This window comes from Physcomitrium patens, chromosome 23, assembly GCF_059467195.1.
Source record: "Physcomitrium patens ecotype Gransden chromosome 23, ASM5946719v1, whole genome shotgun sequence".
Taxonomy (NCBI): Eukaryota; Viridiplantae; Streptophyta; class Bryopsida; order Funariales; family Funariaceae; genus Physcomitrium; species Physcomitrium patens.
In genome coordinates, this window is record NC_143432.1 from 1,681,829 (window position 1) to 1,699,410 (window position 17,582).

Here is a 17,582-nt window from a genome sequence, read left to right on the forward strand (position 1 = left end):
TTTTGGTTTTAAATTAAAAAAAAATCCTATTTTTTTTAATTTATAAATAATTTATTATATTATAAATAGCTTAATAATATATATATATATATATATATATATTTTTTTTTTGTATTTTATTCCTGTCATTTAAAAGACTTCAATAATAAAAATATATAAGGTACTTATAGATATTATGAAAATCAAGAAAATTTCAATAGATTCTTCATTTCTTCCAATTTATTGAATAAAAAAGAATCTATATTTTTTTTAAATATCTAAGCCTTTTTAATCTATTTCCACCTCTACTTCATAGGTCCATATATAAATACTTGAACCTTCAAATAAGAAGTTCCTAATATGTAAAAGTACAAGCTATCCAATCTTATACAATTCAAGTTCAATGCTCACAAATTCTAAGTGATATACTAAGATCAATATTGACTTATAAATATTATAATATATTCCAAATATATATAATAAAATCAATTAATTATATGATTTTATATGTTTTTAGTAAAATAATTTTATATATTAATATCATAATCATAAAAATACCAATACATACAATACTTTTCAACAAAAATTATATAATCTTCTACAATATGATCTCTCAAAAGATTTAATATTTTAGCCATTTTTTAAGATATATGTATCTAATATTAATCTATACTTATATCTAACATCAAATAAAGCAATGTCAAAAATAAGAAGAAACCAACATTAACAACTAAATTATTAATTAATATCTTATTGGCTATTCAATTTGATTACTTAACATTATTGATTATATGAAATCTATTTTATAATGTGTCATTATATAGAATAAATTCCCAACTAACTATAAGTAATTTTTATACATAAATAATATGTTGCTTCACTCAAAGTTATTTAATTATACCAATGTTGAGATTCCTTGAAGTTCCAAAGCATCAACTTGTAATATGGTTGAATAATCAAAACCTAGGATATTAATGATTTACCATTTCTAACTTAGCAAGCAAGATGTAGCATGATCAAATTGTGAAATGTGGTTCATGCTTATTTTTTAAAGAATTAGTTGCTTCTAAATACAAAGATCCTAAGCTAAACTTGAAACAAGAATTTTGACAAGAAAAAGCCACTAATATTGTTATTCTAGTTGTTATTGTGTTCTTTTTGTTTTATTTTGTTTTTTCTTTTTTCTTTTTTCAACAAAAAATATTTTTATTCAAAAAAATAGATTATAAGTTAATTTAGATTCTATGAGCAGATTGATAAAATTAATAAGATAGGACCCATCATCGATTGAGATGAATAAAGGCTTTCTATACAACAAACTTTGTGATTATTTCAAACTTGGCTTAAATCTTTGATGAATATTTCTTGCCATTTTTTAATATAAGACTATTTATAACTAAGTATGTGATTTTTTTGTACCATGCAAGTATAAATTGTATCTTATTAAGTGCTATGGAAAATTTGAAAAGTATTAATCTTTTCTTGGATGAAAACAAAACTTTGTATAGCACACTAAATTCTCTACAATATAGTACTTTGGAAGACATCTTTTGCTAGAACGGAGATGTGAAGAGAAGATATGTATTTCAAGCCAGCTTGGCTACCAAGAGGGATCCTTCTAGAAATTTCTCTCTATAATAGATATTAACGTACCTAATAGAGTCATTTAATATGGATTGTAATCTCCTTGCCATTGACTTAAATAATATTTTATATAAGGTACCTAATATAGTGATTGGTGGCCAATTTTTTAAATTAATTTTACAACCCCTTTTAGGAATTAAGCAAAGGAGTCTATATTAAGGTAGCAATAGTGGTTGCCTATGTGAAGTGTTTTGGTGAAGACTTCTAATAATTAGTTTGTAAGGACGTCCCACATCTTCAATGAGAATTTGGCACGCAATCTGACGCTTCGAGGGGGCCCGTCCACTTGGAAGTGCCTTTAAGGCCTAGTAAACTTTGGCCTTGGCCAATGGGGTCTTGAGTGCTTGATTCATCTCGGCCGATACTAGCTTGGGCACTTTGTTCCAGTAATGATTTTGCGCAGACAGGGAGGAGCCTTGAGTAGTAATTGGTTCTTGGTAGTAAGCGGTTGCATAGGCAGTCACAGAGCCGTTGGTGTCATACTTCCAACCGTCCTCGCTGCGGAGTAGTTGAATCGGGGGTGCGCTGTTGGCTTTCTGGACGCTAAGAAAGAAATCTTTTTTCATCTGGCCGTCAAGTTGCTTCCAGCGGGTGGAACTGCGGATGGCTTGCCATTCGGCTTGTTGGAGTTCCTGTTCTGTGAGGCCTTGTGACGCGATATCATGTGCGGTTTTCAGGAACACGAAGCTGGGATTGAGTTGGAGCAGTCGCTCCTCCGAGGATAGCGTCGCACGAAGCTGGACCGATTTGGCTCAGCGTGCTTGAGCTCGGCGTACCCCTTCGTCTTGGCAGTACGCTTTCACCTGCTGGAGTGCTCCGACTACCCGAATGGGCCTGTAGTGTTGTTGTGTACACAGCCCTGATGCAATTCCAACGCCCCCGGTAGCCGATGCTCGCCGGATCGCCCAAGTGGGCAGGCGCGAGATGACCCTCTGTGTTGGGTTGGAGTTCAAAACCCCGATCGATGCCGAGCATCGAAGGACGTGCGAGATCGGAACGGGTATTCTCCCTCCAAAGATGTCGATCGAGCAGCTGCACAATCCACGATCACCTCAGAACCATCCGTGGAACTGGCGAGTGCAACAGTGGTTGACTCATGAATTCTCACGAGAGGTGCCACATTGAATTCAGCGGCGTTGACGTGGTTCATAGTTTAACTTTGGAATTTAAAATGCATGACGTGCGAAGCCTCGTAATGGATGATCTTGCTTCCAAAAATTGGCGCTTTCAGGAACGTTATTCTGATTTTGGACATGTCAGAAAATCGACTATATACGTCCTTATCATACAGTTGGCTGTACATTTACACTTAGACACTGTTAAGGTGGAGATCAATCGGGCCGTTCGTGCGCCTTATCGGGAGGGAACCCCAGCGTCGTGGGTGACTTGATCGGGGTACGCCATGCCGAACGCAATTGTCTCCCGACTTGAGAATGGATGGAGGCGATTTTTGGATTAGGAGGTGCATCTGTGCAGATCGTGCAGAAGCGGCGGAGATTCCTGTCTCGGAGCGCTTTGGGCATCCGGTGCGGCGCTGCACTTTCTGAGGTGGCCCAGCCGGCAACACCGCCAGCTAACCCTGGCTTTTCCAACCAGCTTCCAATGTGGTCGCAACTCCACGTCATCTTTGTTTCCTTGTGGGATGGATTCCTCTTGGCCATGCGGCTTGATGGTGCTGGAAACAGACGACTGGAGTATGAGGTGCTCGATATTGCATTTTGCAAGTGCTCAATTAGTTATTGTGCATTTCTCGCCGCGGACATGATGGAAGCCATGGCCAGTCGAGTGTCCCACTGGATTGTCCATCCTGTCGGCGCAGTGTGTAGCCGGGGGTCTTCGAGCCCAATCCATAGACCCTCCCATTTTGGCTCGCCTTCTGTTCCACACCGAACTAGATAGCAACGGCTCGAATACGAATGATGCAGTTGAAAACGTGTTTAATAGGAATTTAGGCCGTGTCGGTAGCACACAAGGTTGCTGGCACCATCATTTATAGTGCAGCGAGGATCATTTATGGACATAAAATTTTATGGCCCCCTTGGAGTTGATTGACAAGCTACGTGTCACGGTATTCTTGCTTGTAGGGGCTGGAGCTGGACAGGGGGGGGGGAGCCGCGGCACTACAACTGCCGCAGCCGCCACAGGTAGGGGGTCGATTCCATTTTCTTAACTACACTTTGCCGAAGTCTTATTGGTTCCTTTGCAATTAAGTTTAGTTGAATATTGTGGTGTAAACCTTGATTTTGATCTGGGGTGAGATATTTGCCAAAAAAAAAGTTAGTTCAAAAGTTTGGAGTATTAATTCATCTTAGGATTGAATCAAACATAATTATGAAAGTAAATTCCATTGAGTAGAATACTAAGGAAGAAGATAAGTAAGAAGAGAGCATAAATTTGCAACTAAACCATGGCATTTTATACCAATATCATGCATTGAAACATGACTATGCAATGTTTGGTTCAAATTATAATAAATGCAAGAACATAGGTATTTGGTGGTTGTAAATTAAATTAATTCCCCACTAGTTGATATTTCATTTTAGTTTGTAATGATTAATTATCTTATGTTTTATTTATATGTAAATCTTGCCTTAAGTTCTTAGTAAATGACTACTTAAGCCTTTTCAATTGCTCCCTTTAATCACTAACAAACTTCACAAACATCCTTACATACAATGTTAATTAATTTTAAGTTCTCAACTCTTGAAGAAATTTTACAAAAACTTTATTGATTTTTATCTATCAATCAAAATTATGTGAAACTAAATAAATAAATATAAAAGTAAAATAAATTACCTTGTAGAGGATATTATTTTAGATAAGTTTCTAATGGTTAAAAGAATGATTCTTGATATGTAAAAAAGCCATCCTATGAATAAGAAACAAATTCAAGGGCCAAGAGATAAAACTAAGAGGATAAAAAATCAACTAGAGAATATGCAAAGACTAACTAAGAGTATAAAATATAGAATTAGAATATCCTTGAGGTAGATGAATTAGCAAGGGATTTTAGGAACAATAAAAATATGCTAAAAGTATATACTTATATTAGATAATATGTCAAAGAATATATTTGATATATCCTTGAATAAATATAAACATTAAAAGATAGAAATTGTTAATAAGGCCAACAACCACTACCTATAAGTAATGGATGTTGGAAGTAAGAGTTATTTTATTCCATACTTCTCTTTGTGTATGACCTTGTTAATATTATGTATTGAGACTTCTAGTATTATGTTTCTTCAATAGGTTATGGATCCACTCACCATTATTTATAAGTTTTAAAGTCTTTTCAAATGTTTCTTGTTATAAATAATTATCATGGACATACATATTTACTCTAATCTTCACCTATATGATAAAATGGATATAGACAAAAGTAGATTTATTTCATAATATCTTCTAAAGAAACTTCTTAAAAGCTTCATAGATGCTACTTTGACTTTACATGTCTTTGTAGTTGATTGGTAGATAAGCAACTTGAATAACAAGTTAACCACATGCCACACATGCTTGTAGCTTATAAAACAAGCTAACTATGTGGCACACATATATGAAACTTGCCTTACAAGTTATGCTATATATCTTGCAAAGTCAACTTATTTTGGAAGTTCTACAAAACATTACCATATAACTCTTAATTATTTAGTATACATTGAGACAAGAGTGAAGCCTTTTTTACTCTTGTTAATGCCTTTTAAGTCTTTAGTTTTGTTTCAAGACTTTATAGTCTTCTTGCCTTTGGTAATAGCTATTCTAATTTAATATATTATCATTTTTGAGTGATATTTTAGTCTTTTTGAGTGACACAAGAGTATCTTGATCTTTCAAGTCTTGAAGATTCATATCCTTAATAGTTTGAAAGAGTGTTAATTCATTTCTTTTACCTTATTTTAGAAGTGAGTGGATTATCTCACTTCTATCATTATATTTTGAAGGTTGTAGCCTATCTAGTTTTAATCAAATAGTTTAATTTTTGAATATTAATTTCTTCTTTAAATATAGTAAATTATCTTTTTTTGTAAAAAAATTTATTTGATATTAGAGGTTTTGAATTACCTTCTTCTAAGTTGACTTATAGATATACTAAGTTATTTGAAATAGAAGAGTAAGTCATGGATTCTAGACTTGAAAAAAGTAAGAATAGATTTACTACTATTAGAGATCTTTATAAAATCATTAACACTTTTAAGATGGAAATTTCACACATTAACAATACCAACCAAAGAAATACTAATTCTATACTTATGAAATAAGTCTAGAATCTATGTGAAGAAGTTGTGTAGTTTAAAGAAGAAAGTAGATTCACCTCACAACCAAATCTAAGAAGTTTTTTTTTTTATAAATATGATGGAGACAAAGATTAATATGTTTGAGAAGTTTGATGGAAAAAGATCAAAATTTTGAAGATTTTTGCAACAAGTCAAGTTTTATATAAAATTGCATCATTTCTAATATTTCCATAGATTTACTACAATTGGATTCATAGGTGCACTTCCAACTAGAAGTGCTCTATCTTTTATTTACAGCATTGATAGAAAAAGATTTAGAATTTTTTTTTGATTTTGATTTATTCTTAGAATTATTTATGGGCACATTTTGAAAAAACGATTAAGAAATAGTACCTAAGAAAAAGCTCTTATCTTTATGATAAAGATTATTGTTAACCACCATATATGCTTCTACATTCTGAAACCTTGCTTGTAACAGAGATTGAAATAACAAAGCCCTTATACATCAATTTTCATATGGATTGAAAGATAACATCAAAGATTTGTTATTGACAATGCCAATAGCATATTCTTTGAAAAAAATTATTGCTTAAGCTATTACATGTAAAAATTAATTATTTGAAGGAATTAAGAATAAAGATTTGGTTAGAGAAGAACAAATTAAATAATAGTAGTATCTTCTAAGTTTTTAAAAACTTATTCATCAAGGCCAAAAGTATTAATAATTGATATAGTATGTTTTAAACTTCTCACAAAGTAAGAAAAGACTCAATGTCATTAAGAGGATTTGTGCTTTTATTATAGAAAAGCTAATCACATTGCTCTATATTTTCCAAAGAAGCAATACAATCCCAAAATAAAGAGTATAATTGCCTAAGAAGAAAATGTATTAAAAAACAAGATTTACTAGTTATAATAGTTATAGAGTGGCAAGAATCTTATATAATATCTAATAAAGATCCTATCTTTTTATAGATCCTTTACCTTGTTTTACAATAGATATATATTTAAGACTAAAAATCACAAAGTCTTTACATTATTAAATTCAAGAGCTTCAACTTGTTTTTTAAATAAAAAATTTGTCAAAAAATAAAAAATAATTTTATTCAAGAAATTAAATACTTACATATACAAGTCAAAAATAATTAATTTTTATCTTTTAGAGATGTTATCCACAAAACTATTCTTGTAGATGTAGCAATTAAAGATTATAATAAAATAGTAATATTTAATATATTAAGATCTCTTTTCAATCTAATTATTTTATGATTATCATGGTTAAAAAAATATAATCTTCAAATAGATTGGATTTCTTATAACCTTAATCTTTTTAATAGTTTAACCTATAGTCTTATTAGTTAAGTAAAAATACATAAGTCTAGTACATTTAAATTCTTATTAATAAGTGAAAGAGCTTTTGTTCATGCTTCAAAAGAAAGATCTTCTTTTGTTATATATGCCATATTCATTTTTGATAGTAAAAAGATGTCAAGTGATATTTGTAACCAATATTAAGATTTTCAAGATGTTTTTAAAAAAAATTTAAATAATCTTCTAGAGTATTAACCTTATGATTATTTAATTGATTTGCAAGAAGAAGCTCAACTACTATTTAGACCAATCTACAACTTATTGCATAATGAATTGGCTATACTAAATAACCGTATTGAAGAAACATTTGTTGAAAATTTCATATGCCATTCAAAATCTCCAACAAGAGCTTCTATCTTATTTGTGAAGAAAAAGAGTTGATCTTTGCAACTATATGTGAACTTTTGAGGACTCAATAAGGTCACTATTAACAATAGTTATCCTATATCTTTTATTTTAAGAATTTTTGATCAACTAAATCAAGCAAAGAAATAGATCTATAAAGAACATACAACCTAGTTTGTATTAAAAAATGTGATGAACTAAAGACTACATTTCAAACTAGGTATGAATATTTAAAATTTTTTTTCATGCCTTTTAGACTCATAAATATACCAATTGCTTTTCAAAATTTAATGAATGATGTTATTTTTCAATTTTTTAGTGATTTTCATATCTATTATTTAGATGATATTCTAATTTGCTCTAAAAATACAAAAAATATGAAGTTAGTATTTGTTGTTTGTTACAAAAACTAAAAGATGTAAAATTATATGCCAAAGTAGAGAAGTATATATTTTATACTACTTAAGTTGACTTCTTAAGATACATCATTTCAAATAATAATCTTATAATAGATCTTATGCAAGATAAAGTATTTTAGATTGAAAGATTTGAAAAAAAATCAATGATGTGTAATATTTTTAAATATTTGGTAATTATTACTAAATATCTATTAAGAATATTTTTGAAATTGTGACTCTTTTCAAACATCTGACCTATAAAAACAAGCTTGAGTTGAGCAAAGAAGCTGAGGTATCTTTTGAATCTTTTAAAATAATATTTATTTTTCTATCAATCTTATATCACGTCGACTTGTTCAAGGTATTCTTCATGAAAACAACTGCATCACACTTTGCTATAGGTATTATATATCATTAATAGGAGCAAATGACAAATTTCACCTTGTAGCTTTCTATTCTAAATTTTTTTCAGCAACCAAGTTTAACTACAAGATCCACAACAAAGAACTTCTTGCCATCTTTGATTCATTTCAAGAATGGCATCATTATCTAGAAGGACCTTCAAGTCCAATCATTATATGTATAAATTACAAGAAGTTTGAATATTTTATATCGGCACATGTATTAAATTATTGCCAAGTTTTTGGGAGCAAGTCTTTATCAAGATTTAATTTTAAGATCACTTATCAATTAAAAAATCAACAAGATTTGTTAGATAATATTTCTAATTATTTTTTTCTTGTACCAAAAGAAAGAGATGCAGCTTTTAATCAACAATAAATGATTCTTTTGAAGTTAGAGCATTTTCATCTTTAAGTAATGAAATCAATACTGATCATTAATTCAACATTTTTTCAGCAACTTCAATCAAGTATGTCTTATGATCCTTTTCTTCATGATGTTAAGAATGATTCTTCTAAGTCTCATAATATTATTAAATTTGAGTTCAAGAATAATCTACTCTATTTCAAAAAAAAAATTATAGATTTGAAAAAGTGAAATATGGTTATATGTTCTTTAAGCTTGTCATGAATTTTCAACAACTAGACATTTTGAATACAACAAGACTTTGAAGCTCATATCTAAAGATTTTTGGTGGCATCAAATATGATAGGTAATTAAAGACTTATAAAGCTTTATAATATTTAATATCATTAAATCTTCTTCTAATATAGTTGTTTAAGATTCATTAATATTAAACAAATATAATTTTAAAATATATTATATTTCTTATAGTCTTGATTGTTTTGAAAGTATAACTAAGAGTATAGTTAATCAAGTAGAAAGTCATAAGTCTAGTGTAACTAAACCTATAATTGTAAGAACAAGAAATTTTTTATATGCTACAAAATAAAGATAACCTTTTGTCATTTATGTCAAACTTGTTTTTAATGGCATAAAAATATCAAGTGGTATTCCAAGCTAATATCAAGATTTCAAGATATATTTGAGAAGAAGAATATAGTGTCGTATTATGTGAAGCCTTGCTTGAGAATGTACCAAACACTTGGTTGTAGAAGATAGAAGGAATATTACAACAATAAAATTCTAATTCTAATAAAATCTTGAATAATTCTAATTAAATCTTAATAATGTTAATCAAGCTTTAATCAATCAAAAAAAAACTCAAAGAAATTATAAAAGAAGCATGAAAAAATTCTAAAAAAATTCAAATGAGTATAAAAATAAAATCTAAAATATATCTTAAATAAATTGTAACAAAATCTTACTTTACTCTTTATTAAAATTCTAATAGTCCTTAATTAAATTCTAAATAAATCCTAAATTCTAACCAATTTCTAAATCTTAAACCAAATCTTAATCAAATTAATCTAATCCTAAGATAGTTTAGAACCTCAATTTCTATGGATTATACTATTGATCTTACTTAAGATTTTACACACCTTTTTATAACTAAGTTGGAAATAAGCACAAAAAAATTGAAAAAGATCAACCTTAGCAAATAGAAGATCAATCCTAAATTTTGCTCGGATATTGGCTAGTCTCCTACTCCGATTTGAGTGTTGAATTTTCAATACCAATAGTTCCTCTGTGAACCATTGAATTACTTCTAAAATATACTTAAATTATGGAATACCAAGTCTAGTCTTTACAAAAATATTTTTTACTTCAATCCAATCAATAGGTTGCTAAAGATCTTAAAAATACTCACTAGCCTACAAATTCCAATTTTGGCCATCCTCGATCCACAAAAACCTTCACATACTCTGATCTAACTATTTAATTGACTTCAAAATTTTCACATACACTAACAACTAGAACACCAACATAGTTCTCAAAATTCACTTATACATACACCACAAAATTCAAGAAATCCTCAACTTTGTAAACATAATTTTATTTTTTAAAATCTAATCGAACCAAGAACATCACTAACTTTGAAAATCTCCCAAAAACTGAATATTAATCTAATTGACATAAAATCAATGCTCAAAAATCTTTTTATAAGTCTTCTTTCAAATATTATTCTTTAATTTATCAAAATACCCAAGATTTGTCATAAGTATGTATTTTTGTGCCTTAGAGTCTGATTTTGAACTAGTCCTCTTTAGATATCAATATTTGATAATTTGAGGTAATTTTTGCTTAAACCTATTGATAACTTCTTTTTTAAAATGTCTATATTAATAGCTTATCTTATTTATTTTAATTTGAGGTATTTATACTCCTATAAAGCAAATAGAAGTTTTTTTTTAAAAGGCAATATTAAGATTAAATTTTTTATTACCTTCTTATTATTTATCCTTATATTTTTACCACATCTTCCTACTAGACTCTTCTATAAAAACATCCATTTTTTATTTTTCACCATACATTTGTGTTAATATATGACAATGAATATTCTTCCAAAACATCATCCCTAAGACTATTCAATTGACCTTCAAGAATGAACTCAACTACTATTTGGACTAATTTATAGTTTATTACAAAATAAATTAGCTGAATTTAAGGAATATATTGAAGAAAATCTAGCCAAGAACTTTATATGATATTTCAAATCTCCAATAGGAAATCAAATTTTATTTGTGAAGAAAAAAAATAGATCATTATAAATATGAGTAGATAATCAAAGACTCAACAAAATCTCCATCAAGAACAAGTATCCACTATCTTTTATATCTAGACTTTTTAATTAGTTGAATCAAGTTAAGATCTATATAAAAATAGATCTACAAAGAATATACAATTTGATATACATCAAGAAAAGAAATAAATATAAGACTACATTTTGAACTAGGTATGAAAATTTTGAATATAACATCATGCCTTTTGGACTTATAAATACACCAACAGCTTTTTAACATATTATGAATGATATCTTTTTAAAGTTTTTAGATGACTTTGTTGTTTGTTATCAAGATAGCATCTTAATCTTTTTTAAGAATATAAAAGAACATCAACTTCATGTTTGTTGTGTATTACAGAAACTAAAAGATACATGAGTCTATGATAAGATTAAAAAAAGCATATATTTCACACTATTTATGTCAATTTATTAGGATGTATCATTTCAAATGATAGACTTATGAAAGATCCTAAGAAAGTTCAAGTTATTATAAATTAGAAGATTCCAACAATAATAAAAGATGTTGAATGCTTTTTAGAATTTATCAACTACTATTGGATCTTCATCAAGGACTTTTATTAAGTTGCAACTCTACTTATACATTTGACTTGTAAAGACAAATTTTAATAGAATTAAGAAGCAAAAATAGCATTTGAAGCTTTAAAAATAACTTTTATTTTTATACCAATCTTGTATTGTATCAATTTTTCTAAGCTATTCTTTATGAAAATAGATGCATCGGAATTTGCTTTACATGCCATATTCTTATAAGTAGGAACAAAGGATAAACTTCATCTTGTAGCTTTTTGTTTAAGAAAATTTTTAGTAGTAAAGATCAGTTATAAGATTTACAATAAAGAACTTCTTATAATTATGGATTTGTTTCAAGAATGGTGGCATTATCTAGAAGTTACTTCTAAACTTCTTATTATTTATATCAACCATAAGAATCTTGAATATTTTATTTCAATATGTATTTTTTATTATTGCCAAGTTTGTTGAATTATGTTTTTGTTAAAATTTGATCTTATAATCACTTATCAACTTAAAAAATAATAAGGTTTGTGAAATGCCCTTTCTAAACATTCTTAATTTATACTAAAAGAAGAAGAAGATAAATCTTTTGATTAACAAAGAATGATTTTCTTAAAGCAAGAGAATTTTCATCTTTATATAATAAAATCAACATTGATTGTTAGTTCAATTTTCGTCAAATAAATTCAAGCATCTTTCTTATAAGTCTTATAATGCTTCGAAGTTCAAGTTCAAGAACAACCTATTCTATTTTAAAGGATGCCTATATATTCTAGAAAGAGAAGTATGTTGATGTGTTTTTCAAGCATGTTATGACTTTCAAATTATCAGATATTTTGGATATAATAAGACTTTAGAGCTTGTATTTAGAGACTTTTGATTGTTACAAATATAGAAGCCAATGAAAGATTTTTTTCAATCATATGATGTTTGTTCAATGTTAAAAAATTCTTATTATTAATCCTATAGACTTTTCAAACTATAGCCCATACCCAAATAACCATGGTATTCTATTTCTATGGATTTTATTACAGATCTTCTAGTCTCAAATTCATATGATTCTATATTCAAAATAATAGATTATTTTACTAAAATGGCATATTTTGTACCATGTATAAAATCTATTATATGTAAAAAAATAGCAAAGTCTTTTTAAAATTTTTTTTATTGCAATCATGGATTATCTAAGGATATTATATCAAATAATAATATTCAATTTATATTAAGATTTAAAAGTTTTTTTTAAAGATTCTAAAGATAGATATAAATTTATTTTGGATCTTTCATCTTTAAATTGATGGATAGAAGGAGCATATAATTCAAGTTTTGGAGTAATATTTGAAGTGTACCATAACCTACCAATAAGATGATTGTATAATTCTTTTTCCATTGATAAAGTTTGCCTATAATAACGTACTATATTCTTCTACTCAATAAATATTTCTTTTTTTGCTAATTATGATCATCATCCATAATTTGATGCTTTTGATTTTTCAAGAAATGATAATCTTATGGTAAAATATTTGGCAAATTATTTGTCAAAGTTATATGCAATAATGATGATATAATTAAAAGAAGCTCGTGAATAATAAAAGATACATACAAATGCCTATTGCAAAGAATAATCCCAATTCAACGTAGATGATAGGATATAGTTATTTCTTTTTAATATTAAGACTACTCACTTTTTTTATAAGTTAGACTATTATAAGTTTGAACCTTTTTCTATTTTTGAATAAATCAAATCAATTACTTATTGAATACATTTACTTAAATTAATAAAGATTCATCTTTTATTCTAAAATTTTATTTTTAAACCATACAAGAAAATAAATATACTAAGAAAAAAATAAGTACCACCTCCTCCTACAATAATAAGTAATAATAAAGAATTTAAGGTAGAAGAAGTCTTAGATTCAAAGTGGTACCAAAATAGGTTAAAATATCTTATTTATTGGAATAGATATGATATTAGTGAATGTATATAGAAGCCAAAAAAAATCTTACAAATATAGTAAAGAAAGTGAAAGCTTTTCATCAATGACATTCATCAAAATTTTAATGAAGAATAACAAATATTTGCTATAAAAGAATAATATAAATAAAAGATAATATTTTATTTTATATTTTATTTGAAGCTTTTGTATATATTATTGTAGTTAAAAAATAGAGAATCAACAATAAACAAATTCAATTCAAGAGCTACTATTTCTTGACTTGTTAAATGAGACATTAAAATTTTTTCAACCTTCAAGATGATATGATTCAAATGAAAATCCTCAAAAATGACATGTTCTTCTTCAAATAAATGATAAGATACAACATATTTGATATCACAACCTTGGAAGACACTTCTAATATTTGATGATTTTATTAGAGGTAAGAATAACTTCTAATGGTGTTTCAATTATTTTATTTGAAAGAAGTTATAAAAGCCTCAACAATGATCAAATAATAAAGTGGCCTTCTTGCCTTGATACAAGACATTATCGATGGTTGAAAAGACCTATCAACCATCTTCAAAGAGAATAAAGATCAAAATATGTAACAAAAATAATTCATTACATCTTAGATTTCCTCAATATATGATGAACATGCCTTGTAGAACTCATCTCTTGAAGAGATGATAATGTCATAGACATATATATTTATTCTAATAATTATAATATATGATTAAATAAAAATAAGTAAAAAGAATTAAAAATAGATTAATTTTATAGTATCTTCTAGAAAAGCTTCTTCGAAGGTCCACAAAAATTATTTTGACTTTACACATATTTATAGTTGACTTTTAAGATAGAAACTGATTAAAAAAATTAGCCACATGTCAGATGTGTGTATAGCTTATAGAACAAGCTAACTATGTGGCGCACATATAAAAAACTTACCTTGTAAGTTAAAATATGTGGCTTGCAAAGTAAACGCATGTTAGAGGTCCTATAGAATGTCACCATATAGCTCTTAGGTGGATAGTATATATAGAGGCAAGACAGAAGCCTTCTTTACTCTTATCAACTCTTTTCCAACTCTAGTTTAGATTCAAGAGTCTTTAATCTTTTGGCAATAGCCATTCCAATTTTTTTTTAATATACATGTCTCTTTACTTCTATTTTGTCATATTTCTTTAAAAAAACCTTATTTGGTTATATGCTTTCATCATATTCTTGTCCTTGACACCTTCAAGACAACTTAGTTAAAATGATGATCTTCAAGAGTGACATGTCTTTCTTGAAATAGATGGCAGAATATAATACATTTAATATAACAACCTTCAAAGAGGCTCCTAATGTTTGGCAATTTTATTAGAGGTAGGAACAACTCTTAGTGGTGTTTCAAATGTTTTATTTGAAGAAATTTATAGAAGCCTCAATAACAATCAAATAATCAAGTAGTCTTCATACCGTTGTCGTGTTGTGACACGAGTATACAGTGAAAATAAAAAGAAAGGGGAATTTTATTAATATTCAGTTACCTCGAATATTGGGAACATCGACCAACTCCAGTACAAATACTGAGTGGTCAGGTTCAGTGACTCCGTTACAGTCAGCCGGGGCATATTGAAATGCCCCGTTCGATTCCAATAACGGGAGTCAGCAGGAAGAGAAGGACCAATTCACACGATGGGTTCGAGGAGCCAATTAGATCCAATTTCGATAATCCAATCCGGGTCCTCTTACCCAATATGAGACCTGTATTGGTGGGGCAACCCAATGCAATCTAATTACGGGAACATCCAGGTTACTACGGGCATCTTTACCAATATAGGACCTGAATTGGTCGGGCGACTCAATGTGGTCCCGATTACGGGGTTCGATTCTGTTTCAGGCTGTCCTGTTCTCTGTGCCGTCTCAGGGAACGTTGTTTTCGGTAAATGGATTTCTTAAAGGTAAAAACGGAGGAGAAAGCTTGGCGGCGAGAGCCAATTTCGAATCCAAGTTGACGGCGAGAGCCAATTTCGGATCCAAGCTTGAGGTGGGAGCCAATTCCGAATCTAAGACGGAAGATTGAAGAAATTCAGAGGATAAGGTTAGGTGGGATATAGTTTTGGGTGTGGTTTTTTTTTTTTGAGGGAAATCGAGGGAGGAGCGAGTTTTCAAGCTTTTGGAAGGTTATCAGTTGGGTTTTTCATTGGAGGTTTTTGGAAGATCAAGGGAATTAGAGAGAGGAGCTTCATGCTTCGGGTTGGAGAAGGAAAGACATAGAATTTGGATTTTTCTTCTTCGTAGAGTTTTGGGAAGACTGAGGCAATCGCTGCTGAAGTCAGTGTTGTAATGGTGAATCGAGATTTTTAAATGAAGTGGGTTTGAATACTCTTGACTGTTTTGTGAAATCGAGTTACATCTGTGATTGAAGGATTAAAAGGGTGTCTATAGGATTGAGTATGCGGAGTGAATGAAATTTATTGGGTTAATCTAACAAAACAATCAGTGGATACAAGATCGTAAGTACAAAGCAGTATTGAAGGTTAACAGTTTGGGTTGTACGGGGTTCTCTGTAACGTCTAGAGACCTACCGGCTGGGCAAAAAGGACTTCGACAAGCAGTCGAAGAGCACCCGTATAGATTTACGGTACATTGTTGCAGTCGTTTATATTCCAGCAGTCAAAAACTGATAGACTGCTTGACTATCGGCGAATCTCCATACTACCTTCTACAGCCAGACGCTCGGTGCGTTCTCGAGCAGGAAAGCACGTAATACGACATAAGTGGTGAATCCAACGTGAAAGCTTGAGGTAGAAGATATTGGATTTCGGTTGATTTTATCTTTATTTTTATGGAAAACGAAAATAAAAATTTTGAAGGATTTTTGGGAGAAGTTTGTGGTGGGGAGTCTTCTAAAGGACAAGGTATGCACATGGATCCGTCTATTGCTAGTTTGTTTCAAGCCTTCTCATTGTCAATGCAGCAACAGCAAAGCAATGATCGAAAGGAAGCTTTGGCAACCAAAGCATTGCAAGCAGTGGTCAATAAAATTGATCAATTTGATGGGAGGAATATTTCAAGGTATTTAAGATGTTATGTTCGTGAAATGGAATTAAATCGGGTTTCTGAGAAGAAAATGGTTGCATTATTTGGACTTGCCACAATACCCGAGATAACGGACCACATTACATCAATTACGGATCGTTGTGGGAATTCATGGGAGGATTTTTCACATGCATTGAAAGATGAATATTTCTTGGAAGATGCTGATCGCGTTACTAAGAAGCTGTTTCTGGGATGGATTGAACGGCCCAATAAGAATTTGCAAGCAACAGAGCTACTAAGGGAATTTGAGAGGCAGTACTCTCAATTATCGAAGATAGAAAAATTGACATTGGAGCCGAACAAAGTTGATTTATTTCATCAAGCTGCTGATGGAGAATTGCAAGGGAAATTAGAACCCCTTCTTGAAGACAAAGAAGAAGATGAAGGATTGACAACGAAGTGGAAGAACGTTGAAGATGCGGTGGGGTTGCTTACAAAAAAAGAAAGGAGGAAGGATAGGAGCAATATTCCAAAAACAGTACAAGCACCCAAAGCTCCAGTACGTACAACACCACCAATAATGTCTACAGTTCAATCTTCGACATCCTTATCAAAGAAAGCAGATATGGGGATGGAAGAAATTATACGAGGAATGCGAGATCTTCAAATCAAATTGGCAAGACTTGAAGAGAATACTTCTATAAACAATTCGAAGAATGTTTCAAAACAAGGATATGTACAAAGATGTATTTGGTGTGATGACGCTTCACACACTAGAAAAGATTGCAATGAATTTAATAATATGATACAGCAGGGAATTATTTGCTGGAAAGATGGGAAGATAGCATTGAAAAATAGGGAGGATCTTCTTCAAACCAATTTTGGCAAGGGTGGAATGAGAGCATTGGTTCAAGATTACTTAAAGGAGCATGAAACAGTAGCACGAGAAAGTGCAAGTTATGGTACTAGAGTAGATGATGAAATTGGTGGAAGTACGGAAACTAGTGAGTTTTGGGCTTTT

The 17,582-nt window shown here is 29.9% G+C and overlaps 1 protein-coding gene across 1 annotated transcript; it reads left to right on the plus strand.

Moving 5' to 3' along the window:
- Positions 1-1,966: 1,966 nt before the first annotated feature.
- Positions 1,967-4,251, plus strand: LOC149986476 (uncharacterized). Its single transcript, XM_090246728.1, has 2 exons — positions 1,967-3,324; positions 3,708-4,251. Exons 1-2 carry the CDS (start codon positions 3,061-3,063, stop codon positions 3,831-3,833), a joined length of 390 nt encoding a protein of 129 aa, XP_090102854.1. The 5' UTR covers positions 1,967-3,060; the 3' UTR covers positions 3,834-4,251.
- Positions 4,252-17,582: the final 13,331 nt, after the last annotated feature.

Excerpts from the sequence above, each read along its gene's own strand:
- LOC149986476 (XM_090246728.1), top strand. The coding sequence starts at position 3,061 with ATGGAGGCGATTTTTGGATTAGGAGGTGCATCTGTGCAGATCGTGCAG. Across the intron at positions 3,325-3,707 it reads ACAGACGACTGGAGTATGAG|GGGCTGGAGCTGGACAGGGG; the intron begins GTGCTCGATATT and ends TCTTGCTTGTAG.